The 27638-nt window shown below is 39.4% G+C and overlaps 1 protein-coding gene across 2 annotated transcripts in view; it reads left to right on the top strand.

Annotated features, from left to right (window-relative positions):
- The window catches only part of DNAH14 (dynein axonemal heavy chain 14), a 575377-nt gene that overhangs the window by 118740 nt on the left and 428999 nt on the right, over positions 1–27638 (top strand). For both annotated transcript variants that reach the window (XM_030936505.1, XM_030936506.1), the window contains 2 exons: positions 5354–5520; positions 6596–6940. In XM_030936505.1, the coding sequence (XP_030792365.1) occupies positions 5354–5520; positions 6596–6940 (512 nt within the window). The remainder of the gene's footprint in view (positions 1–5353; positions 5521–6595; positions 6941–27638) is intronic.

A 27638-nucleotide genomic window follows, 5' to 3' on the forward strand; every position in this document is an offset into this window, starting at 1 on the left:
GATTTTGGGCTGAGACGATGGGGTTTTCTAAATAAACAATCATGTCATCTGCAAACAGGGACAATTTGACTTCTTCTTTTCCTAACTGAATACCTTTTATTTCTTTCTCTTGCCTGATGGCCCTTGCCAGAAATTCCAACACTATGTTGAATAGGAGTGGTGAGAGAGGGCATCCCTGTCTTGTGCCAGTTTTCAAAGGGAATTTTTCCAGTTTTTGCCCATTCAGTATGATGCTGACTGTGGGTTTGTCATAAATAGCTCTTATTATTTTGAGATACGTTCCATCAATATCGAGTTTATTGAGTGTTTTTAGCATGAAGGGCTGTTGAATTTTGTCAAAGGCCTTTTCTGCATCTATTGAGATAATCATGTGTTTTTTGTCTTTGGTTCTGTTTATATGCTGGATTATGTTTATTGATTTGCATATGTTGAACCAGCCTTGCATCCCAGGGATGAAGCCCACTTGACCATGGTGGATAAGCTTTTTGATGTGCTGTTGGATTTGGTTTGCCAGTATTTTATTGAGAATTTTTGCATAGATATTCATCAGGGATATTGGTCTAAAATTCTCTTTTTTTGTTGTGTCTCTGCCAGGCTTTGGTATCAGGATGATGTTGGCATCATAAAATGAGTTAGGGAAGATTCCCTCTTTTTCTATTGATTGGAATAGTTTCAGAAGGAATGGTACCAGCTCCTGTTTGTACCTCTGGTAGAATTCGGCTGTGAATCTGTCTGGTCCTGAACTTTTTTTGGTTGGTAGGCTATTAATTATTGCCTCAATTTCAGAACCTGTTATTGCTCTATTCAGGGATTCAGCTTCTTCCTGGTTTAGTCTTGGGAGAGTGTATGTGTCCAGGAATTTATCCATTTCTTCTAGATTTTCTAGTTTTTTTGCGTAGAGGTGTTTATAGTTTTCTCTGACGGTAGTTTGTGTTTTTGTGGTATTGGTGGTGATATCCCCTTTATCATTTTTTATTGCATCTATTTGATTCTTCTCTCTTTTCTTTATTAGTGTTGCTAGCAGTCTCTCAATTTTGTTGATCTTTTCAAAAAACCAGCTCCTGGTTTCATTGATTTTTTGAGGGTTTTTTTTGTGTCTCTATCTCCTTCAGTTCTGCTCTGATCTTAGTTACTTCTTGCTTTCTGCTAGCTTTTGAATGTGTTTGCTCTTGGTTCTCTAGTTCTTTTAATTGTGATGTTAGGGTGTCAATTTTAGATCTTTCCTGCTTTCTCTTGTGAGAATTTAGTGCTATAAATTTCCCTCTACACACTGCTTTAAATGTGTCCCAGAGATTCTGGTATGTTGTGTCTTTGTTCTCATTGGTTTCCAAGGACATCTTTATTTCTGCCTTCGTTTTCTTATGTACCCAGTAGTCATTTATGAGCAGGTTGTTCAATTTCCATGTAGCTGAGTGGTTTTGAGTGAGTTTCTTAATCCTGAGTTCTAGTTTGATTGTACTGTGGTCTGAGAGACAGTTTGTTATAATTTCTGTTCTTTTACATTTGCTGAAGAGTGCTTTACTTCCAACTATGTGGTCAATTTTGGAAAAAGTGTGATGTGCTGCTGAGAAGAATATATATTCTGTTGATTTGGGGTGGAGAGTTCTGTAGATGTCTATTAGGTCTGCTTGGTGCAGAGTTGAGTGCAATTCCTGGATATTGTTGTTAACTTTCTGTCTCGTTGATCTGTCTAATATTGACAGTGGGGTGTTAAAGTCTCCCATTATTATTTTGTGGAAGTCTTAAGTCTCTTTGTAGGTCTCTAAGGACTTGCTTTATGAATCTGCATGCTCTTGTGTTGGGTTCATATATATTTAAGATAGTTAGCTCTCCTTGTTGAATTGATCTCTTTACCATTATGTAATGGCCTTCTTTGTCTCTTTTGATCTTTGATGTTTTAAAGTCTGTTTTATCAGGGACTAGGAGTGCAACCCCTGCATTTTTTGTTTTCCATTTGCTTGGTAGATCTTCCTCCATCCCTTTATTTTGAGCCTATGTGTGTCTCTGCATGTGAGATGGGTCTCCTGAATACAGCACACTGATGGGTCTTGACTTTTTATCCAATTTGCCAGTCTGTGTCTTTTAATTGGAACATTTAGCCCATTTATGTTTAAGGTTAATATTGGTATGTATGAATTTGATCCTGTCATTATGATGTTAGCTGGTTATTTTGCTCATTATTTGATGCAGTTTCTTCCTAGCATCGATGGTCTTTACAATTTGGCATGCTTTTGCAGTCGCTGGTACCGGTTGTTCCTTTCCATGTTTAGTGCTTCCTTCAGCAGCTCTCGTAAGGCAGGCCTGGTGGTGACAAAATCTCTCAGCATTTACTTGTCTGTAGCTTTTATTTCTCCTTCACTTAGGAAGCTTAGTTTGGCTGGATATGAAATTCTGGGTTGAAAATTCTTTTCTTTAAGAATGATGAATATTGGTCCCCACTCTATTCTGGCTTAAAGAGTTTCTGCCAGGAGATCTGCTGTTAGTCTGATGGGCTTCCCTTTGTGGGTAACCCTTCCTTTCTCCCTTAACAATTTTTCCTTCATTTCCACTTTGGTGAATCTGACAATTATGTGTCTTGGAGTTGCTCTTCTTGAGGAGTATCTTTGTGGCATTGTCTGTATTTCCTGAATTTGAATGTTGTCCTGCCTTGCTAGGTTGGGGAAGTTCTGCTGGATAATATCCTGAAGAGTGTTTTCCAACTTGGTTCCATTCTCCCCATCACTTTCAGGTACACCAATCAGATGTAGATTTGGTCTTTTCACATAGTTCCATATTTCTTGGAGGCTTTGTTCCTTTCTTTTTGCTGTTTTTTCTCTAAACCTCTCTTCTCATTTCATTTCATTCATTTGATCTGCAATCACTGATACCCTTTCTTCCACTTGATTGAATCGGCTTCTGAAGTTTGTTCATGTGTCACGTGGTTCTCATGCCATGGTTTTCAGTTCCATTAGGTCATTTAAGGTCCTCTCTATGCTGTTTATTCTAGTTAGCCATTCGTCTAATCTTTTTTCAAGGTTTTTATCTTCTTTGCAATGGGTTCGAACATCTTCCTTTGGTTCGGAGAAGTTTGTTATCACCAATTGTCTGAAGCCTTCTTCTATCAACTCATCAAAGTCATTCTCTGTCCAGGTTTGTTCCATTGCTGGCAAGGAGCTGTGTTCCTTTGGAGGAGAAGAGGCGCTCTGACTTTTAGAATTTTCAGCTTTTCTGCTCTGGTTTCTCCCCATCTTTGTGGTTTTATCTACCTTTGGTCTTTGATGATGGTGACATACAGATGGGGTTTTGGTGTGTATGTCCTTTCTCCTTGTTAGTTTTCCTTCTAACAGTCAGGACCCTCAGCTGCAGGTCTGTTGGAATTTGCTGGAGGTCCATTCTAGACCCTGTTTGCCTGGGTATCACCAGCGAAAGCTGCAGAACAGCAAATAAGGCAGAACTGCAAATGTTGCTACCTGATCCTTCCTCTGGAAGCTTCATCTCAGAGAGTCACCCGGCCATATGAGGTGTCAGTCGGCCGCTACTGGGAGATGCCTCCCAGTTAGGCTACTTGGGGGTCAGTGACCCACTTGAGGAGGCAGTCTGTCCATTCTCAGATCTCAAACTCCTTGGGAGAACCACTACTGTCTTCAAAGTTGTCAGACAGGGACGTTTAAGTCTGCAGAAGTTTCTACTGGCTTTTGTTTAGCTATGCCCTGCCCCCAGAGGTGAAGTCTACAGAGACAGTCAGGCCTCTTTGAGCTGTGGTGGGCTCTACCCAGTTCAAGTCTCCCAGCTGCTTTGTTTACCTACTCAAGCCTCAGCAATGGCGGATGCCCCTCTCCCAGCCTCTCTGCCACCTTGCAGTTTGATCTCAGACTGCTGTGCTAGCAGTGAGCAAGGCTCTGTGGGCACGGGACCCTCCGAGCCAGGAGCGGGATATAGTCTCCTGGTGTTCCATTTGCTAAGACCATTGGAAAAGCGCAGTATTAGGGTAGGAGTGTCCCGATTTTCCGGGTACCGTCTGTTACAGCTTCCCTTGGCTGGGAAAGGGAATTCCCTTACCCCTTGTGCTTCCCAGGTGAGGCAATGCCCTGCCCTGCTTCAGCTCATGCTCCATGGGCTGCACCCACTGTCTGACAAGCCCCAGTGAGATGAACCCAGTACCTCAGTTGGAAATGCAGAAATCACCCATCTTCGGCATCACTCATGCTGGGAACTGTAGACTGGAGCTGTTCCTATTTGGCCATCTTGGAACCTCCCCTGCTTTTTTTTTTTTTTTTTTTCTTTTGAGATGGAGTCTCGCTCTGTCACCCATGCTGGAGTGCAGTGGCACAATCTCAGCTCACTGCAACCTCCACCTCCCAGGTTCAAGCAATTCTCTGCCTCAACCTCTTGAGTAGCTGAGATTACAGGTGCCTACCATCATGCCCAGCTAATTTTTTTTTGTATTTTTAGTAGAGACAGGATTTCACCATCTTGGCCAGGTTAGTCTTAAACTCCTGACCTTGTGATCTACCCGCCTCAGCCTCCCAAAGTGCTGGGATTACAGGCGTGAGCCACCACACCCAGTACCTATTTTTTTTAAATTGGGGTTTTTGTTTTCTTATTGTTGGTTTGTGAGAGGTCTTTATACATACTCTGAATATAATTCTTTTATCATACATATGACTTGCAAACAATCTGTGTGAGATTTTCTCCCAATCTGTGTCTTATCATTTCATTATCTTTCACAGAGCTTAACTACTTACTTTTGATAAAGTACAGCTCATCGGTTTTTTTCTTTTATGGGTTATACTTTTGGTTTTGTTTCTAAAAACTTTTTGCCTTACTCAAATCACACAGATTTTCTCTCTTATATTTTCTCCTTGATGATTTATGGATTTGTGTTTTATATTTAGGTATATGACTCATCTTGAGTTGAAATTGTTTATAAAGTGTGAGATATAGGTTGAGGTTTGTTTATCTATCTATCTGTCTATCTGTCTATCTAGGCCTGTGGACATCCCGTTGTTCAGCTAGACTGTGAACTCTTGAGGCTGTGTCTCCTGATTTTTGTATCCTTGTAATGGTATAATACTCTCCACATAATAGATACTTGTCAAATATTTGTAAACTGAATGACTTATTTTCAGTTTATGTTTCCATCATGCCTCCCATCACCTCCACTCAGTTACGTGTGAGTGGCTATTTTGTTTCTATAATATTAAATCTAAATCTTTACACCTGTTTTTAAATTCCAGTTATAAGTATAGAACGTTGTCTAGCCTTCATAATAAATCAGCCCCCAATTTCAATAGTTCTAAATGTCATGGATAATTTTGAAGTGTTGCTTTCAATGACATATCTGAAGTATTGACTTTTAAATTATGTGTTTTAGCCACAATTACTCCTCTTTGCCAAGATCCTCACCTGTCTATCTTCATTGATTTGGTTTCAACAATGGATTTACCTAATAAGACAGGAAGCATAATACATTATACAGAGCAGACCAGATGGCCAGATTGTCACATCCTTTTTGAAATGGATCCTGCCTACCAAAATATAGTAAGTTTTAAAACAGTTCATTTTAGGGAATATTTACTTTAAGGAGCAGAGACCCACTGAATTCTTCCATGAAATGAATTTATTGAAAAATTAGAGTATCCTATTCATAGCAATTGGAAAATAATTCCCAGCTTATCTCCCCATTTGTTTTCCCCATGATCTGTCATCACTGCTCACCTCTGTGTGATTTTTCCAACTTCTGTGGAAATAAGCTTTCTCTTTTATGGCTCCCTCATAATGTAGACTCATCAGTTGTTGACTTGCCATGCCTGAACTCTTTCCATTAGCATCAACTGGGTATTTTTGTCCAAATTTACAAGAGAATCTAATTGGCTTAGCTTGATTTAGGATTCTACCCTATCTAAATAGTTATGTCTTTGGTGAATTGGGTGAGGTCACATACTATATACCAGCTGCACTTAACCTTTTTGGCACCGGGACTGGTTTTGTGGAATACAGTTTGTCCATGGACAGCAGCTGAGGGGTGGTTTCAGGATGAAACTGTTCTACCTCAGATCATCAGGCATTAGTTAGATTGTCATAAAGGATGCACAACCTAGATCCCTCACATGTGCGGTTCACAATAGGGTTCGAGCTCCTATGAGAATCTAATGCCACGGCTGATCTGGCAGGAGGTGGACCTGAGGCAGTAGTGCTCACTCACCCACTGCTCACCTCCTGCTGTGTGGCATACTTCCTAACAGATCATGGACTGGCACTGCTCTCCGGCCTAGGGGTTGGGGACTGGCCTTTTCTCGGGCTAAGCATAGTGTACTCTAAAATGGGGTAACAAGCAAGGGGATAAATGATTGGTGTCTCCAGTACATGGCTCAAAATAACATGTTAATTATAAAGTTAAATAGCCTAATAAGCCTTTAGGTAAAAGCCAAATATTAGAAAGCCATCTAAATTTCTTAAAGTCTTATGTTTCCAACATATTTAGATTTTTAATAGCGTTTCTTAAAATAAACTCCACATAGCACTATTATTTTATTTTCTCAGAAACTGTTAGCGTGTCAAACCATTTTTCACTCTAAAAATAAAAATTCTAACATCTTAATATTCTTATTTACAGATTGTGAATCTCCTGACTATTGTTGGTAATTCAATGGGCCTAGTTAATGCTTACAGCTGCAAGTTTATAAAGTATTGTACCATGGTAGAAAAGGCCAAAATCATGAGTATGAAAATATCATCTATGGGAGAATTAACTTCGAAAGAATTTGAAGCTATTCTAAATAGATTCAGAAATTATTTTAGACATATTGTGAATATGGCCATTGAGAAACGTATTGGTATTTTCAACGTTGTAAGTCTTGATTATCAGTCAGAATGCTTACCGTATATTGACAACGTCATACGTATGAGTCACACCCTCATGCGATCTGTAATTGAAAAAAAGAACAAAAATTTATTGGAAGTAAGTAGTTTGAAAATTCTTATTGTGTAATAATGTTTCAGATTAGTAAATTTTAAATTTAAAATATATACTTGAGAATATATGATATCAGATGTCACATGCAGAGTATGATAAAATTGAAAAAATGAAGATATGCATGATAAATATTATCCTCAGAAAATTTTAATGTGTATTACATTTGTTTATATCTTTGATAAAATATCACTTCCTCAAAAAACCTCTGATTGCCACTTCTATTGCATTCCATATCACTTTCCTGCTTCTTTTCCTGTTTTATCTTTATGACATACATTACTACCTGACATTATGTTATGTATTTGTTTGTTGATCGTCTATTCCATTAGAATGTAAGCTTCATCATACTATGGAGTATCTAAGATAAATCTTTGAGTACAGATGAATATTGGAGTTTCACTGTATATTAGGGCTGACCTCTTTGAGGAAGTATTCTGGGTGGGCAGATCTCCTGTGGGACCACAGTGGTTTGGAGACTCTATGGAGATTCCCAAGCTGAGAAAGTATGAAGATCTGGGAGCAAAATAACCTGCCCCTTCGTTAATTATTCCTACCTATCATCCATATAAGTTTGTAGGACAGCTTAGATCCTAATAGACCAGCCATTGTCCATACAAGCAACCTCAGCTGTACCTCAGACCTGTTTAAGGATATGAATTTATAATAATACCTACTATTTGTTCATTTATTAAGTCAGACAACAAATATTTGTTGAGCATTGATTGTGTGCCAGGCATTGTGCTAGGCCCCTGCAATATAATGGTGAGAGGGATAGATTCAATAGAGTCTAATCTAGAAGAATATGCTAGCTGAAATACCTAACATAACCCAGGTGAACAATCACAGACAATTTGCTAGAAAAAGTCTTACCATCTAAAGGAGGAGTGGGAGTTGCCTAGTCAATGGGAGATGGTGTGGAAACACTGGAAAGAAAGGTCAGAATATTGTAGGAGTAGATTGATTTAATTTAGATTCAGTTGCATATGACAGAAAACAAAAGATAACAGTGGGTTACACAAGTATGAAACTAATTTATCTCTCAGGTAAAACTAGTGGAGAAACAGACCACATAGGGCTAGTATGGCTGGCTTCACGAAGCCATCAGGGACAGAGGATGCTTCTAGCTTACCACTCTGCCTTCCCTAGAGCATGATACTCATGCACTGGTTGTCATATCCTCATTCCAGGCAGCAGGATGGAAGAAGGCAGCAAATAAAATTTCTCAGTTCCACTTGATATTTCCCAGAGGTTCCCCCACACTTTTGCTTTTATTTTATTTACTAAAACTTATTATGTGCCCTCACCTAGCTGCAGGACTGACTGAGAATGGTAGTCTTTTAACTGGGAGCATGGTACCCCAAACAAACTCAGGATTTGTTACTAAAGTGGTAAAGGAAAATGAAGTTTGGGGTAGGTGTCAAGCAGAAACTGACATCAGAAAATGGGGACAGCAAGTGAAATGTCAAAAGAGAACAAGGCATACCTGAAGAAGACCTGAATGAAGCCAGTTAGGTGGGAATATAGTCTGTGAAAAGTGACTGGCAAGAGGTGAAGCTAAGAAACGGAGAAGAGGACCTTGTAAGCCATGTCAGGCACTTGGAACATTATTCTTAAGACTATGGGAATTATTGAGAGGTTTTAAGCCGAGAAGTGACATGATGTAATTTGCATTTTTGTGTGGACCCTCTGGCTGCAGTGTGAAGAATAGATTGAAGTCGGGCAAAACAGGAGGAAAGCTGTTTCCATAATCTAGGGGAGAGGTGACGATAGCCTGATTCAGTGTAGTAGCAATGAGAACTCTGAGCAATATATAGATATGAGATACATCTAGGAGATGAATCAAGAGGATGTGGTGTTGACTGAATGTGAGGAATAAGATAAAGTTAATTATGTTTTCAGGTTTGGGTTGGGCAACAGGTGGGCAGTGATGCAAATTATTGGGAGGAGGAACATAGTACTTGTTAAATTGCATAATAATATTCAAGTAGGGATAACCAGATATACATGTCTGGGTATCAAGAAAGTATCTACACTGGAAATATATGTATTTAAATGATCAGAAACAAGTGGTTGTTGAAATCAACAGAGTGAATGACAATGCCCTTGTTTATGTGTATAGTGAGACTAGAAGAGAACCTACAACAGAAACCTAAAGAACCAGGAAATTACAGTTGTGGGGTTCCCAGTGGAGAATCACTGAGGAATCTGTCAGTGCTCCCCATGAGACAGAGTCAGCTCTAAACATCTGCCCAGCTCAGAGACTTTAATGCCAGGTCAGACAGTGGCAGGCAGTAAAGACATTTCTGCCTCTTCTCTCTCCTCCTGTCTCCTGCTATACCCCTGGAGGGGTCAGAAGGTGTGGCTAGGAACTGGAAGTAATTGAATAAATAAAAGGCATAGAAATACAAAAGCAGCTAATTACACACCCACCTTCTCTACTGCAGACATTAATTTTAAATACATTTTGGAGCCTTGACTATTATTAATACATAGGGACTTGATTTTTAAATTATGGATTTTTAAAATTAAAAGTGACCAGAGGACTTTTATTATCTCTTTGTGACCAGAAAAGTCTTGGGTATTGATGTATATTTTATCTGAAGGTCTTTTCTTCATTTAAACCCCAAAAAGTGGGAGGAAAAATTAAGTTATGTCATTACAATACTGTCTATAAAGTTCTACTCTTACAAATTAATAGTTTTAGGATATTACATATTTATTCTATATCCTTATTTATTTTTTGTGTATCAGACATATACAAATCCTGAAAATCTGTTTAAAACTTTTCATTATAATTATGCTTTAAATAAATTTCTTCTTGCATTTCTGGTGGTTTTTCCTATATATAGTTAGCTTCTATACTGTATGGTTTATGACTATTTATTTATTTATTTGTTTGTTTATTTATTTATTTATTTTTGAGACGTAGTCTCACTCTGTCGCCTAGGCTGGAGTGCAGTGGCACGATCTTGGCTCACTGCAACCTCCGCCCCTCCAGGTTTAAGCAATTCTCTACCTCAGCCTCCAGAGTAGCTGGGATTACAGGTGCGTGCCACCACGCCCAGCTAATTTTTTTGTATTTTTAGTAGAGATGGGGTTTTACCATCTTGGCCAGGCTGGTCTTGAACTCCTGACCTCGTGATCCGCCCGCCTCTACCTCCCAAAGTGCTGGGATTACAGGCATGAGTCACCACACCTGGCCAGTTTATGACTGTTAAATCATCTTCACAAAGCATGTCGTTTATCAAAACATTATAAAAATCTTTAAAGTACTTTTAACTTGCCTGATAAATAAAAACTACTTGTTTCTTTTGTGTATGTATATTTGCCAAGTTAATTTTTGCCCATTGCTTTATTTTTTATATTCTCTTCAAGTGTGCTTCTTATAAATAGCATAATTCTGAATTTTGTTTTATAACTCAGTTAATAATTATCTTTCAAAAAGAAAAATCAGTTAACTTATAACAATTAATGCACTTTTTTTCCATTTCACCTTATATTTTACTTTTTCCTTAAAGTTTTTGTCCTTATTTTTGCTCTATTGATTGGCTGATCTTCAGTGACCTCCCTCTTTTTTTTTTCACTATGTTAATTTTGGGAGTTTTATTCTTTTTTTTTTTTTTTTTTTTTTAACCTTTTTTTTTTTTTATTATACTTTAAGTTCTAGGGTACATGTGCATAACGTGCAGGTTTGTTACATATGTATACTTATGCCATGTTGGTGTGCTGCACCCATCAACTCGTCAGCACCCATCAATTCATCATTTATATCATGTATAACTCCCCAATGCAATCCCTCCCTCCTCCCCCCTCCCCCCTCCCCATGATAGACCCCAGTGTGTGATGTTCCCCTTCCCGAGTCCAAGTGATCTCATTGTTCAGTTCCCACCTATGAGTGAGAACATGCGGTGTTTCGTTTTCTCTTCTTGTGATAGTTTGCTAAGAATGATGGTTTCCAGCTGCATCCATGTCCCTACAAAGGACGCAAACTCATCCTTTTTTATGGCTGCATAGTATTCCATGGTGTATATGTGCCACATTTTCTTAATCCAGTCTGTCACAGATGGACATTTGGGTTGATTCCAAGTCTTTGCTATTGTGAATAGTGCCGCAATAAACATACGTGTACATGTGTCTTTGTAGTAGACTAATTTATAATCCTTTGGGTATATACCCAGTAGTGGGATGGCTGGGTCATATGGTACATCTAGTTCTAGATCCTTGAGGAATTGCCATACTCTTTTCCATAATGGTTGAACTAGTTTACAATCCCACCAACAGTGTAAAAGTGTTCCTATTTCTCCACATCCTCTCCAACACCTGTTGTTTCCTGACTTCTTAATGATTGCCATTCTAACTGGTGTGAGATGGTATCTCATTGTGGTTTTGATTTGCATTTCTCTGATGGCCAGTGATGATGAGCATTTTTTCATGTGTCTGTTGGCTGTATGAATATCTTCTTTTGAGAAATGTCTGTTCATATCCTTTGCCCACTTTTTGATGGGGTTGTTTGTTTTTTTCTCGTATATTTGTTTGAGTTCTTTGTAGATTCTGGATATTAGCCCTTTGTCAGATGAGTAGGTTGCAAAAATTTTCTCCCATTCTGTAGGTTGCCTGTTCACTCTGATGGTAGTTTCTTTTGCTGTGCAAAAGCTCTTTAGTTTAATTAGATCCCATTTGTCAATTTTTGCTTTTGCTGCCGTTGCTTTTGGTGTTTTAGACATGAAGTCCTTGCCCATGCCTATGTCCTGAATGGTACTACCTAGATTTTCTTCTAGGGTTTTTATGGTATTAGGTCTAACATTTAAGTCTCTAATCCATCTTGAATTAATCTTCGTATAAGGGGTAAGGAAAGGATCCAGTTTCAGCTTTCTACTTATGGCTAGCCAATTTTCCCAGCACCATTTATTAAATAGGGAATCCTTTCCCCATTTCTTGTTTCTCTCAGGTTTGTCAAAGATCAGATGGCTGTAGATGTGCGGTATTATTTCTGAGGACTCTGTTCTGTTCCATTGGTCTATATCTCTGTTTTGGTACCAGTACCATGCTGTTTTGGTTACTGTAGCCTTGTAGTATAGTTTGAAGTCAGGTAGCGTGACGCCTCCAGCTTTGTCCTTTTGACTTAGGATTGTCTTGGCAATGCGGGCTCTTTTTTGGTTCCATATGAACTTTAAAGCAGTTTTTTCCAATTCTGTGAAGAAACTCATTGGTAGCTTGATGGGGATGGCATTGAATCTATAAATAACCTTGGGGAGTATGGCCATTTTCACGATATTGATTCTTCCTATCCATGAGCATGGTATGTTCTTCCATTTGTTTGTGTCCTCTTTGATTTCACTGAGCAGTGGTTTGTAGTTCTCCTTGAAGAGGTCCTTTACATCCCTTGTAAGCTGGATTCCTAGGTATTTGATTCTCTTTGAAGCAATTGTGAATGGAAGTTCATTCCTGATTTGGCTCTCTGCTTGTCTGTTGCTGGTGTATAAGAATGCTTGTGATTTTTGCACATTAATTTTGTATCCTGAGACTTTGCTGAAGTTGCTTATCAGCTTAAGGAGATTTTGGGCTGAGACGATGGGGTTTTCTAAATATACAATCATGTCATCTGCAAACAGGGACAATTTGACTTCTTCTTTTCCTAACTGGATACCCTTGATTTCTTTCTCTTGCCTGATTGCCCTAGCCAGAACGTCCAACACTATGTTGAATAGGAGTGGTGAGAGAGGGCATCCCTGTCTTATACCAGTGTTCAAAGGGCTGTTGAATTTTGTCAAAAGCCTTTTCTGCATCTATTGAGATAATCATGTGGTTCTTGATTTTGGTTCTGTTTATATGCTGGATTATGTTTATTGATTTGCGAATGTTGAACCAGCCTTGCATCCCAGGGATGAAGCCCACTTGATCATGGTGGATAAGCTTTTTGATGTGCTGCTGAATCCGGTTTGCCAGTATTTTATTGAGGATTTTTGCATCGATGTTCAACAGGGATATTGGTCTAAAATTCTCTTTTTTTGTTGTGTCTCTGCCAGGCTTTGGTATCAGGATGATGTTGGCCTCATGAAATGAGTTCGGGAGGATTCCCTCTTTTTCTATTGATTGGAATAGTTTCAGAAGGAATGGTACCAGCTCCTCCTTGTACCTCTGGTAGAATTCAGCTGTGAATCCATCTGGTCCTGGACTTTTTTTGGTGGGTAGGCTATTAATTATTGCCTCAATTTCAGAGCCTGCTATTGGTCTATTCAGGGATTCAACTTCTTCCTGGTTTAGTCTTGGGAGAGTGTAAGTGTCCAGGAAATTATCCATTTCTTCTAGATTTTCTAGTTGATTTGCGTAGAGGTGTTTATAGTATTCTCTGATGGTAGTTTGTATTTCTGTGGGGTTGGTGGTGATATCTCATTTATCATTTTTTATTGCATCTATTTGATTCCTCTCTCTTTTCTTCTTTATTAGTCTTGCTAGTGGTCTGTCAATTTTGTTGATCTTTTCAAAAAACCAACTCCTGGATTCATTGATTTTTTGGAGGGTTTTTTGTGTCTCTATCTCCTTCAGTTCTGCTCTGATCTTAGTTATTTCTTGCGTTCTGCTAGCTTTTGAATGTGTTTGCTCTTGCCTCTCTAGTTCTTTTAATTGTGATGTTAGAGTGTCAATTTTAGATCTTTCCTGCTTTCTCTTGTGGGCATTTAGTGCTATAAATTTCCCTCTACACACTGCTTTAAATGTGTCCCAGAGATTCTGGTATGTTGTATCTTTGTTCTCATTGGTTTCAAAGAACATCTTTATTTCTGCCTTCATTTCGTTATGTACCCAGTAGTCATTCAGGAGCAGGTTGTTCAGTTTCCATGTAGTTGAGGGGTTTTGAGTGAGTTTCTTAGTCCTGAGTTCTAGTTTGATTGCACTGTGGTCTGAGAGACAGTTTGTTATAATTTCTGTTCTTGTACATTTGCTGAGGAGTGCTTTACTTCCAATTATATGGTCAATTTTGGAATAAGTGCGATGTGGTGCTGAGAAGAATGTATATTCTGTTGATTTGGGGTGGAGAGTTCTATAGATGTCTATTAGGTCCACTTGGTGCAGAGATGAGTTCAATTCCTGGATATCCTTCTTAACTTTCTGTCTCGTTGATCTGTCTAATGTTGACAGTGGAGTGTTGAAGTCTCCCATTATTATTGTATGGGAGTCTAAGTCTCTTTGTAAGTCTCTAAGGACTTGCTTTATGAATCTGGGTGCTCCTGTATTGGGTGCATATATATTTAGGATAGTTAGCTCTTCCTGTTGAATTGATCCCTTTACCATTATGTAATGTCCTCCTTTGTCTCTTTTGATCTTTGATGGTTTAAAGTCTGTTTTATCAGAGACTAGGATTGCAAACCCTGCTTTTTTTTGTTCTCCATTTGCTTGGTAGATCTTCCTCCGTCCCTTTATTTTGAGCCTATGTATGTCTCTGCATGTGAGATGTGTCTCCTGAATAAAGCAGACTGATGGGTCTTGACTCTTTATCCAGTTTGCCAGTCTGTGTCTTTTAATTGGGGCATTTAGTTCATTTACATTTAAGGTTAATATTGTTATGTGTGAACTTGATCCTGCCATTATGATATTAACTGGTTATTTTGCTCATTAGTTGATGCAGTTTCTTCCTAGCCTCGATGGTCTTTACATTTTGGCATGTTTTTGCAATGGCTGCTACCGGTTGTTCCTTTCCATGTTTAGGGCTTCCTTCAGGGTCTCTTGTAAGGCAGGCCTGGTGGTGACAAAATCTCTAAGCATTTGCTTATCTGTAAAGGATTTTATTTCTCCCTCACTTATGAAATTTAGTTTGGCTGGATATGAAATTCTGGGTTTAAAATTCTTTTCTTTAAGAACGTTGAATATTGGCCCCCACTCTCTTCTGGCTTGGAGAGTTTCTGCCGAGAGATCTGCTGTTAGTCTGATGGGCTTCTCTTTGTGGGTAACCCCACCTTTCTCTCTGGCTGCCCTTAAGATTTTTTCCTTCATTTCAACTTTGGTGAATCTGGCAATTATGTGTCTTGGAGTTGCTCTTCTCGAGGAGTATCTTTGTGGTGTTCTTCTGTATTTCCTGAATTTGAATGTTGGCCTGCCCTACTAGGTTGGGGAAGTTCTCCTGGATGATATCCTGAAGAGTGTTTTCCAACTTGGTTCCATTTTCCCCCTCACTTTCAGGCACCCCAATCAGACGTAGATTTGGTCTTTTTACATAATCCCATACTTCTTGCAGGCTTTATTCATTTCTTTTTCTTCTTTTTTCTTTTGGTTTCTCTTCTCGCTTCATTTCATTCATTTGATCCTCAATCGCTGATACTCTTTCTTCCAGTTGATCGAGTCGGTTACTGAAGCTTGTGCATTTGTCACGTATTTCTCGTGTCATGGTTTTCATCTCTGTCATTTCGTTTATGACCTTCTCTGCATTAATTAGCCTAGCTGTCAATTCTTCCACTCTTTTTTCAAGATTTTTAGTTTCTTTGCGCTGGGTACGTAATTCCTCCTTTAGCTTGAGAAGCTTGATGGACTGAAGCCTTCTTCTCTCATCTCGTCATTCTCTGACGAGCTTCGATCCGTTGCTGGGGATGGGCTGTGCTCCTTTGCAGGGGGAGATGCGCTCTTATTTTTTGAATTTCCAGCTTTTCTGCCCTGCTTTTTCCCCATCTTTGTGGTTTTATCTGTCTCTGGTCTTTGATGATGGTGACGTACTGATGGGGATTTGGTATAGGTGTCCTTCCTGTTTGATAGTTTTCCTTCTGACAGTCAGGACCCTCAGCTATAGGTCTGTTGGAGATTGCCTGAGGTCCACTCCAGACCCTGTTTGCCTGGGTATCAGCAGCAGAGGTTGCAGAAGATAGAATATTGCTGAACAGCGAGCGTACCTGTCTGATTCTTACTTTGGAAGCTTCCTCTCAGGAGTGTACTCCACCCTGTGAGGTGTGGGGTGTCAGACTGCCCCTAGTGGGGGATGTCTCCCAGTGAGGCTACTCAGTGGTCAGTGACCCACTTGAGCAGGCAGTCTGTCCGTTCTCAGATCTCAACCTCCGTGTTGGGAGATCCACTGCTCTCTTCAAAGCTGTCAGACAGAGTCGTTCCCGTCTGCTCAGGCCTCTGCTGTTTCCCCTGTTGTTTTTTTAGCTGAGCCCTGCCCCCAGAGATGGAGTCTATAGAGACAGGCAGGTTTCCTTGAGCTGCTGTGAGCTCCACCCAGTTCGAGCTTCCCAGCAGCTTTGTTTACCTACTTAAGCCTCAGCAATGGCGGGCGCCCCTCTCCCAGCCTTGCTGCTGCCTGGCGGTTAGATCGCCACAGACCGCTGTGTTAACAATGAGGGAGGCTCCGTGGGCGTGGACCCTCCCGGCCAGGTGAGGGATATATTCTGGTGTGCCCGTTGCTTAAAGCGCGGTATTGGGGTGGGAGTTACCCGATTTTCCAGGTGTTGTGTGTCTCAGTTCCCCTGGCTAGGAAAAGGGATTCCCTTCCCCCTTGCACTTCCCAGGTGAGGCGATGCCTCGCCCTGCTTCAGCTCTAGCTGGTCAGGCTGCAGCAGCTGACCAGCACCGATTGTCCGGCACTCCCTAGTAAGATGTCCCCAGTACCTCAGTTGAAAATGCAGAAATCACTGGTCTTCTGTGTCGCTCGCGCTGGGAGTTGGAGACTGGAGCTGTTCCTATCTCAGGTATAATTCTCAATGCAATCCCTCCCCACTCCCCCCTCCCCATGATAGGCTCCGGTGTGTGATGTTCCCCTTCCGGAGTCCAAGTGATCTCATTGTTCAGTTCCCACCTATGAGTGAGAACATGCGGTGTTTGGTTTTCTCTTCTTGTGATAGTTTGCTAAGAATGATGGTTTCCAGCTGCATCCATGTCCCTACAAAGGATGCAAACTCATCCTTTTTTATGGCTGCATAGTATTCCATGGTGTATATGTGCCACATTTTCTTAATCCAGTCTGTCACAGATGGACATGTGGGTTGATTCCAAGTCTTTGCTATTGTGAATAGTGCCGCGATAAACATACGTGTGCATGTGTCTTTATAGCAGCATGATTTATAATCCTTTGGGTATATACCCAGTAGTGGGATGGCTGGGTCATATGGTACATCTAGTTCTAGATCCTTGAGGAATTGCCCTACTGTTTTCCATAATGGTTGAACTAGTTTACAATCCCACCAACAGTGTAAAAGTGTTCCTATTTCTTCACATCCTCTCCAGCACCTGTTGTTTCCTGACTTTTTAATGATTGCCATTCTAACTGGTGTGAGATGGTATCTCATTGTGGTTTTGATTTGCATTTCTCTGATGGCGAGTGATGATGAGCATTTTTTCATGTGTCTGTTGGCTGTATGAATGTCTTCTTTTGAGAAGTGTCTGTTCATATCCTTTGCCCACTTTTTGATGGGGTTGTTTTTTTTTTTCTTGTAAATTTGTTTGAGTTCTTTGTAGGTTCTGGATATTAGCCCTTTGTCAGATGAGTAGATTGCAACAATTTTCTCCCATTCTGTAGGTTGCCTGTTCACTCTGATGGTAGTTTCTTTTGCTGTGCAGAAGCTCTTTAGTTTAATGAGATCCCATTTGTCAATTTTGGCTTTTGCTGCCGTTGCTTTTGGTGTTTCAGACATGAAGTCCTTGCCCAAGCCTATGTCCTAAATGGTACTACCTAGGTTTTCTTCTAGGGTTTTTATGGTATTAGGTCTAACATTTAAGTCTCTAATCCATCTTGAATTAATTTTCATATAAGGAGTAAGGAAAGGATCCAGTTTCGGCTTTCTACTTATGGCTAGCCAATTTTCCCAGCACCATTTATTAAATAGGGAACCCTTTCCCCATTTCTTGTTTTTGTCAGGTTTATCAAACATCAGATGGCTGTAGATGTGTGGTATTATTTCTGAGGACTCTGTTCTGTTCCATTGGTCTATAGCTCTGTTTTGGTACCAGTACCATGCTGTTTTGGTTACTGTAGCCTTGTTTGAAGTCAGGTAGCGTGACGCCTCCAGCTTTGTCCTTTTGACTTAGGATTGTGGGGTCTTTTTTGGTTCCATATGAACTTTAAAGCAGTGTTTTCCAATTCTGTGAAGAAACTCATTGGTAGCTTGATGGGGATGGCATTGAATCTATAAATAACCTTGGGCAGTATGGCCATTTTCATGATATTGATTCTTCCTATCCATGAGCATGGTATGTTCTTCCATTTGTTTGTGTCCTCTTTTATTTCACTGAGCAGGGGTTTGTAGTTCTCCTTGAAGAGGTTCTTCACATCCCTTGTAAGTTGGATTCCTAGGTATTTTATTCTTTTTCAAGCAATTGTGAATGGAAATTCATTCATGATTTGGCTCTCTGTTTGTCTGTTACTGGTGTATAAGAATGCTTGTGATTTTTGCACGTTAATTTTGTATCCTAAGACTTTGCTGAAGTTTCTTATCAGCTTAAGGAGATTTTGGGCTGAGATGATGGGGTTTTCTAAATATACAATCATGTCATCTGCAAACAGGGACAATTTGACTTCTTCTTTTCCTAACTGAATACCCTTGATTTCTTTCTCTTGCCTGATTGCCCTAGCCAGAACTTCCAACACTATGTTGAATAGGAGTGGTGAGAGAGGGCATCCCTGTCTTGTGCCAGTTTTCAAAGGGGATTTTTCCAGTTTTTGCCCATTCAGTATGATATTGGCTGTGGGTTTGTCATAAATAGCTCTTATTATTTTGAGGTACGTTCCATCAATACCGAATTTATTGAGCGTTTTTAGCATGAAGGGCTGTTGAATTTTGTCAAAAGCCTTTTCTGCATCTATTGAGATAATCATGTGGTTCTTGTCTTTGGTTCTGTTTATATGCTGGATTACGTTTATTGGTTTGCGAATGTTGAACCAGCCTTGCATCCCAGGGATGAAGCCCACTTGATCATGGTGGATAAGCTTTTTGATGTGCTGCTGGATCCGGTTTGCCAGTATTTTATTGAGGATTTTTGCATCGATGTTCATCAGGGATATTGGTCTAAAACTCTCTTTTTTGGTTGTGTCTCTGCCAGGCTTTGGTATCAGGATGATGTTGGCCTCATGAAATGAGTTCGGGAGGATTCCCTCTTTTTCTATTGATTGGAATAGTTTCAGAAGGAATGGTACCAGCTCCTCCTTGTACCTCTGGTAGAATTCAGCTGTGAATCCATCTGGTCCAGGACTTTTTTTGGTAGGTAGGCTATTAATTATTGCCTCAATTTCAGAGCCTGCTATTGGTCTATTCAGGGATTCAACTTCTTCCTGGTTTAGTCTTGGGAGAGTGTAAGTGTCCAGGAAATTATCCATTTCTTCTAGATTTTCTAGTTGATTTGCGTAGAGGTGTTTATAGTATTCTCCGATGGTAGTTTGTATTTCTGTGGGGTGGCTGGTGATATCCCCTTTATCATTTTTTATTGCGTCTATTTGATTCCTCTCTCTTTTCTTCTTTATTAGTCTTGCTAGCGGTCTGTCAATTTTGTTGATCTTTTCAAAAAACCGACTCCTGGATTCATTGATTTTTTGGAGGGTTTTTTGTGTCTCCATCTCCTTCAGTTCTGCTCTGATCTTAGTTATTTCTTGCGTTCTGCTAGCTTTTGAATGTGTTTGCTCTTGCCTCTCTAGTTCTTTTAATTGTGATGTTAGAGTGTCAATTTTAGATCTTTCCTGCTTTCTCTTGTGAGCATTTAGTGCTATAAATTTCCCTCTACACACTGCTTTAAATGTGTCCCAGAGATTCTGGTATGTTGTATCTTTGTTCTCTTTGGTTTCAAAGAACAACTTTATTTCTGCCTTCATTTCGTTATGTACTCAGTAGTCATTCAGGAGCAGGTTGTTCAGTTTCCAGGTAGTTGAGCAGTTTTGATTGAGTTTTTTAGTCCTGAGTTCTAGTTTGATTGCACTGTGGTCTGAGAGACAGTGTGTTATAATTTCTGTTCTTTACATTTGCTGAGGAGTGCTTTACTTCCAATTATGTGGTCAATTTTGGAATAAGTGCGATGTGGTGCTGAGAAGATTGTATATTCTGTTGATTTGGGGTGGAGAGTTCTATAGATGTCTATAAGGTCCGCTTGGTGCAGAGATGAGTTCAATTCCTGGATATCCTTGTTAACTTTCTGGCTCATTGATCTGTCTAATGTTGACAGTGGAGTGTTGAAGTCTCCCATTATTATTGTATGGGAGTCTAAGTCTCTTTGTAAGTCTCTAAGGACTTGGTTTATGAATCTGGGTGCTCCTGTATTGGGTGCATATATATTTAGGATAGTTAGGTCTTCTTGTTGAATTGATCCCTTTACCATTATGTAATGTCCTCCTTTGTCTCTTTTGATCTTTGATGGTTTAAAGTATGTTTTATCAGAGACTAGAATTGCAACCCCTGCTTTTTTTTGTTCTCCATTTGCTTGGTAGATCTTCCTCCATCCCTTTATTTTGAGCCTATGTATGTCTCTGCATGTGAGATGTGTCTCCTGAATAAAGCAGACTGATGGGTCTTGACTCTTTATCCAGTTTGCCAGTCTGTGCCTTTTAATTGGAACATTTAGTCCATTTACATTTAAGGTTAATATTGTTATGTGTGAACTTGATCCTGCCATTATGATATTAACTGGTTATTTTGCTCGTTATTTGATGCAGTTTCTTCTTAGCCTCGATGGTCTTTACATTTTGGCATGTTTTTGCAATGGCTTGCACCGTTTGTTCCTTTCCATGTTTAGGGCTTCCTTCAGGGTCTCTTGTAAGGCAGGCCTGGTGGTGGCAAAATCTCTAAGCATTTGCTTATCTGTAAAGAATTTTATTTCTCCTTCATTTATGAAACTTAGTTTGGCTGGATATGAAATTCTGGGATTAAAATTCTTTTCTTTAAGAATGTTGAATATTGGTCCCCACTCTCTTCTGGCTTGTAGAGTTTCTGCCAAGAGATCTGCTGTTAGTCTGATGGGCTTCCCTTTGTGGGTAACCCGACCTTTCTCTCTGGCTGCCCTTAAGATTTTTTCCTTCATTTCAACTTTGGTGAATCTGGCAATTATGTGTCTTGGAGTTGCTCTTCTGGAGGAGTATCTTTGTGGCGTTCTCTGTATTTCCTGAATTTGAATGTTGGCCTGCCCTACTAGGTTGGGGAAGTTCTCCTGGATGATATCCTGAAGAGTGTTTTCCAACTTGGTTCCATTTTCCCCCTCACTTTCAGGCACCCCAATCAGACGTAGATTTGGTCTTTTTACATAATCCCATACTTCTTGCCCGCTTTGTTCATTTCTTTTTCTTCTTTTTTCTTTTGGTTTCTCTTCTCACTTCATTTCATTCATCTGATCCTCAATCGCTGATACTCTTTCTTCCAGTTGATTGGGTCGGTTACTGAAGCTTGTGCATCTGTCACGTATTTCTCGTGTCATGGTTTTCATCTCTGTCATTTCGTTTATGACCTTCTCTGCATTAATTAGTCTAGCTGTCAATTCTTCCACTCTTTTTTCAAGATTTTTAGTTTCTTTGCGCTGGGTACGTAATTCCTCCTTTAGCTCTGAGAAGTTTGATGGACTGAAGCCTTCTTCTCTCCTCTCGTCAACATGATTCTCTGACCAGCTTCGATCCGTTGCTGGCGATGAGCTGCACTCCTTTTCAGGGGGAGATGCGCTCTTATTTTTTGAATTTCCAGCTTTTCTGCCCTGCTTTTTCCCCACCTTTGTGGTTTTATCTGCCTCTGGTCTTTAATGATGGTGACGTACTGATGGGGTTTTGGTATAGGTGTCCTTCCTGTTTGATAGTTTTCCTTCTGACAGTCAGGACCCTCAGCTGCAAGTCTGTTGGAGATTGCTTGAGGTCCACTCCAGACCCTGTTTGCCTGGGTATCAGCAGCAGAGGTTGCAGAAGATAGAACATTGCTGAACAGCGAGTGTATCTGTCTGATTCTTACTCTGGAAGCTTCCTCTCAGGAGTTTGCTCCACCCTGTGAGGTTGGGGTGTCAGACTGCCCCTAGTAGGGGATGTCTCCCAGTTAGGCTACTCAGGGATCAGGGACCCACTTGAGCAGGCAGTCTGTCCCTTCTCAGATCTCAACCTCTGTGTTGGGAAATCCACTGCTGTCTTCAAAGCTGTCAGACAGAGTCGTTTGCATCTCCAAAGGTTTCTGTTGCTTTTTTTGTTGTTGTTGTTTAGCTGTGCCCTGTCCCCAGAAGTGGAGTCTACAGAGTCAGGCAAGTTTCCTTGAGCTGCTGTAAGCTCCACCCAGTTCGAGCTTCCCAGCGGCTTTGTTTACCTACTTAAGCCTCAGCAATGGTGGGCGCCCCTCCCCCAGACTCACTGCTGCCTTGCGGTTAGATCGCAAACTGCTGTGCTAGCAATGAGGGAGGCTCCGTGGCCGTGGGACCCTCCGGCCACGTGTGGGATATAATATGCTGGTGTGCCCATTTGCTTGAAGTGCAGTCTTGGGGTGGGAGTTACCCGATTTTCTGGGTGTTTTGTGTCTCAGTTCCCCTGGCTAGGAAAAGGGATTCCCTTCCCCCTTGCACTTCCCAGGTGAGGCGATGCCTCGCCCTGCTTCAGCTCTCGCTGGTTGGGCTGCAGCGGCTGACCAGCACCGATTGTCCAGCACTCCCTAGTGAGATGACCCCAGTACCTCAGTTGAAAATGCAGAAATCACTGGTCTTCTGTGTCACTCGCGCTGGGAGTTGGAGACTGGAGCTGTTCCTATTCAGCCATCTTGCTCCGCCCCCGCAATTACTTTTAAAGTTAAATACTCACCATTTAATGCATCAGTTCCTTTCCACATTATTCACCCATGAAAAATGAAAACAAGTCCACACAACGACTTGCACCCAAGTGGTCAGAGAAGCTTTATTTGCAATTGCCAAAACCTGAAAACAATCCAAGTGTATAGGTGAACAGATAAGAAAAATTTGGTATATATTTGATATATTCATGTATTAGAATAGCATGCAGCAGTAAAAAAAAAAACAAAAACAAAAACCAACTACTACATGCAACAGCTCGGATAAATATCAAAAACATGTTGAACAAAAGAAGTCAGACACAAAGGAGTACCTACTATGTGATTCCATGTACTCATATATGAAACTTGACAAGACAAATTTGATCTATAGCAACAATAACTAGACAGATCGTTTTCTGAAGCCAGGGATGGGAGGAGATTGGGATGGGTCACAAGGCATCTTTCTAGGACGGTGAAGTTTTCTATATTATGTTTATGGAGGTAGTTACAAATATGTATGAGTGTTTAAAACTCATCAAAATGAACAATTAACATTTTTCTATATAAAAATTATGTTTCAATGCAAATGATTTTTTTAAAAACCTAGCTGTTCTGTTTACTATTTGAAGGAAGGTATTAATATAGATATCCTGTCTGTACCATAGTTTCCGCAAAGGTAAATTAGGGATAATATTATTACTTAACCTAGAATGGTTGTGGAATTAAGTTAATTATTGCAAAGCTGTTTCTTAATTTTATTTTTTGTCTTTTTGAAAAGTTTTATTGCAAATGAACAAATGCATCATGAAATCTTTGCCCGTGCCTATGTCCTGAATGGTATTGCCTAGGTTATCTTCCAGAGTTTTTACGGTTTAGGGTTTTACATTGTTGTGTATATTTATATTGTTGTATATATTTATAGGGTACAAAGTGATATAATGATTTATGAATATAAGGAATAATTAAGCTAATTAACATAGCCATCATCTCAAATACGTATCATTTTTATGATAAAGACATTTGAAATTCTCTTGGTGATTTTGAAATGTGCAATACACTATTATTAAATATATTCACCATGCTGTGCAGTGCATCTCAAAAAAAAAAAAAAAACCACACAAATCTTACTCCTCCCATCTGAGGCTTTGTACCCTTTGACCATCATTCCATTTCCCCCACTCATAGCCTTTAGTAAACACCATTCTCCTCTCTTCTTTTATGAGTTCCACTGTTTGAGATTCCACATATAATTGAGAACATGTGATATTTGTCTTTCTGTGCCTTGCTGTGCCTAGCTTATTTTATTTAGTGTGTCTTCCAGTTCCATCCATATTGACAGAAATGACAGGTTGAATTGCTTCTTTAAAGCTGAATAGTATTTTATTGTGTACATATAATACATTTTATTTGTCCATTCATCTGTTGATAGACAGGTAGTGTCCATAAGTGTCCATAAATGAATAGTGCTAAAAGGAACATGGAAGTGCAGACATCTCTGACATGCTTGTGTTTCAGATCTTTTGGGTAAATACCCAGAAGTGAGATCGTTGGATCATGTGGTAATTCTATTTTTAGTTTTTTGAGGAACCTCCATACAGTTTTCCAAAAGGGCAGTATGAAATTATACTCCAAACAACAGTGTTCAACTGTCCTCTTTTCTCCAAATCATTGCCACATGTACTTTCATCATTTTGATAATAGCTGTTCTGGCAGGTGTAAGGTGATGACTCATTGTGATTTTAACTTGAATTTCCCTAATGATTAGTGATATTGAGCATTTTTTTTCATATATCTGTTGGCCATCTGTATGTCTTCTCTTGAGACATATCTACTTTTTATTGGAGTGTTTATTTTCTTTCTGTAAAAGTATTTGAGTTGCTTTTAAATTATCCCCTTATCAGATGTATAGCTTGCAAAATATTTTCTCCAAATTCATAGGCTGTCCCTTCAGTCTATGAATTGTTTCCTTTGGTTTGCAGAAGATTTTTAGTTTGATGCAATCCTATTCATCTCATTTTGCTTTTGTTGCTTGTGCTTTCAGGGTCATATCCAAGAAATCATTGCTTAGACCAACATCATGGAGCTTTGCCCCTGTCTTCTTCTAGAAGTTTTACAGTTTTCAGTCTTCATTTTTTAATTTTTAATTTATTTTTATTATATATTTTTATTTCAATAGTTTTGGGGTACAAGTGATTATTGGTTACATGGATAAGTTCTTTAGTGGTGATTTCTGAAATTTTGGTGCACCTATCAACTGAGCAGTATACACTGTACCCAGTATGTAGTCTTTTATCTCACACCCCCCCTCCCACCCTTCCCACCTGAGTCCCCAAAGTTTATTATATTGTTCTTATGCCTTTGCATCCTTATAGCTTAGCTCCCATGTATAAGTGAGAACATATGATACTTGGTTTTCCATTCCTGGGTTACTTTACTTAGAATAATGGCCTCCAGCTCCATCCAAGTTTCTGCAAAAAGACATTATTTTGTTCCTTTTTTATAGTTGAGTAGTATTCCATGATGTGTATATACCGCATTTAATTTACCCACTTATTAGTTGATGGGCACTTAGATTGTTTCCGTATTTCTGCAATTGTAAAATGTGGTGCTATAAACGTGTGTACATGTGTCTTTTTTTAACTTTTATTTTAAGTTCAGGGGAATGTGCAGAACGTGCAGATTTGTTACATAGGTAAACATGTGTCAAAGGAGTTTGTTATACAGATTATTTCATCAGCCATGTATTAATCCATTACTTATTTTTCCTTACTCTCTCCCTCCTCCCACTTTCCACCCTCCAATAGGCCCCAGTGTGTGTTGTTCCCCTCTATGTGTCCATGTGCTGTCATCATTTAGCTCCTACTTATAAATGAGAACATGTGGTATTTGGTTTTCTATTCCTGCATTAGTTTGCTAAGGATAATGGCCTCCAGTTTCATCCATGTCCCTGCACAGAACATGATCTCATTCTTTCTATGGCTGCATAATATTCCATAGTGTATACATACCATGTTTTCTTCATCTAGTCTATCATTGATGGGCATTTAGGTTGATTCCATGTCTTTACTCTTGTGAACAGTGCTGCAATGGATATATGTATGCATGTGTCTTTATAATAGAATGATTTATATTCCTTTGCATATATACCCAGTAGTGGCATTCCTGGGTCAAATGGTAGTTCCATCTTTAGGTCTTTGAGGAATCGCCACACTGTCTTCCACAATGGCTGAACTAATTTACACTCTCATCAACAGTATAAGTGTTCCTTTTTCTCCACAACCTCACAGGCATCGGTTATTTTTTGACTTTTTAGTAATCCTGACTGGTATTAGATGGTAGCTCATTGTGGTTTTGATTTGCATTTCTCTAATGATCAGTTATGTTGAGTTTTTTTTTCATATGATTGTTGGCTGCATGTAGTGACTGTTCATGTCCTTTACCCACTTTTTTATTGAGTTGTTTGATTTTTTCTTGTAAATTTGTTTACATTCCTTATAGAGGCTGGATATTAGATCTCTGTTGGATGACTAGTTTGCAAAAATTATCTCCCATTCTGTGGGCTGTTTACTCTGTTGATAGTCTCTTTTGCTGTGCAAAAGCTCTTTAGTTTAATTAGATTCCGTTTGTCAATTTTTGCTTTTGTTGCAATTGCTTTTGGCATTGTCATCATGAAATCTTTGCCCTTGCCTGTGTCATGAATGGTATTGCCTAGGTCATCTTCCAGGGTTTTTATAGTTTGGGGTTTTACATTTAAGTCTTTAATTCATCTTGAGTTAAATTTTGTATATGGCATAAGGAAGGGGTTCAATTTCAATCTTCAGCATGTGGCTAACCAGTTATCCCAGCACCATTTATTGAAGAGGGAATCCTTTCCCCATTGCTTCTCTTTGTCAGGTTTGTCGAAGATCAGATAGTTTTAGGTGTGTGGTCCTATTTCCAGGTTTTCCCTTCTGTTCCCTTGGTCTATGTGCCTTTTCTTATACCAGTACCAGAAGGTTGTTTCTGAGCTATTTTTCAAAGAATCTGTTCTGAAAGTTCTGTTTATTCATCCTCCTTCTGGCTGCTGCTTATCCTGGGTGTATTTATATTTCCTGAGGGTTTTGGTAGCTTACCTTTATATGGTTAAATAAAATACTTTTTTTTTTATTATTATGCTTTAGGTTCTAGGGTACATGTGCACAACGTGCAGGTTTGATACGTAGGTATACATGTGCCATGTTGGTTTGCTGTACCCATCAACTCATCACTTACATTAAGTATTTTTCCTAATGCTATCCCTCCCCCAGCCCCTCACCCCCCAAAAGGCCCCAGTGTGTGATGTTCCCTGCCCCGTGTCCAAGTTGGAAATCATCATTCTCAGCAAACTGTCACAAGGACAGAAAACCAAACACCACATGTTCTCACTCATAGGTGGGAATTGAACAATAAGAAAGTACTTTCTATTTTCAGTTTGTAAGAGTTTTTATCGTAAATGAATTTTATCAAATGCTTATTCATTATATCTATTGAGATAATCTTGCAGTTTTCCTTTAACCTTTCTGTGGGGAGTTATATTAATTGACTTTCTAAGGGTAATCTCACATCCAAATTGATACATTTACCTTACCAGCATGTGCATATACATGCATACATATTATTTTTAAGATTTTTGTATTTATGTTTATAAGTGAAAATCATCTATAATTTTCTTTTACCATCCTTATCTGGTTTTGGTATCAATATGTTGCTAGTGTCATAAATGAAGTTTGGGTATATTTTACCTTTTTATATTCTCTTGGTTTATATGAGATTGGAATTATTTCATTGTTTGTGATATAAATACATATTTTAAAATTTTGGGGTCATTTGATTAGTATTTGTATTGGAGTCTAAATAGTTATGTTTACTCAGTCTACTGACATGATCATTCTTGGTGCACCTTCCATGTGCCAGGTACATTGTAAGTCCATTACTAAATTATTTTATTTGATCTCCAAAGTACAGATGAGGACAATAAGTTT

Source organism: Rhinopithecus roxellana, chromosome 8 (assembly GCF_007565055.1).
Source record: "Rhinopithecus roxellana isolate Shanxi Qingling chromosome 8, ASM756505v1, whole genome shotgun sequence".
Lineage (NCBI taxonomy): Eukaryota > Metazoa > Chordata > Mammalia > Primates > Cercopithecidae > Rhinopithecus > Rhinopithecus roxellana.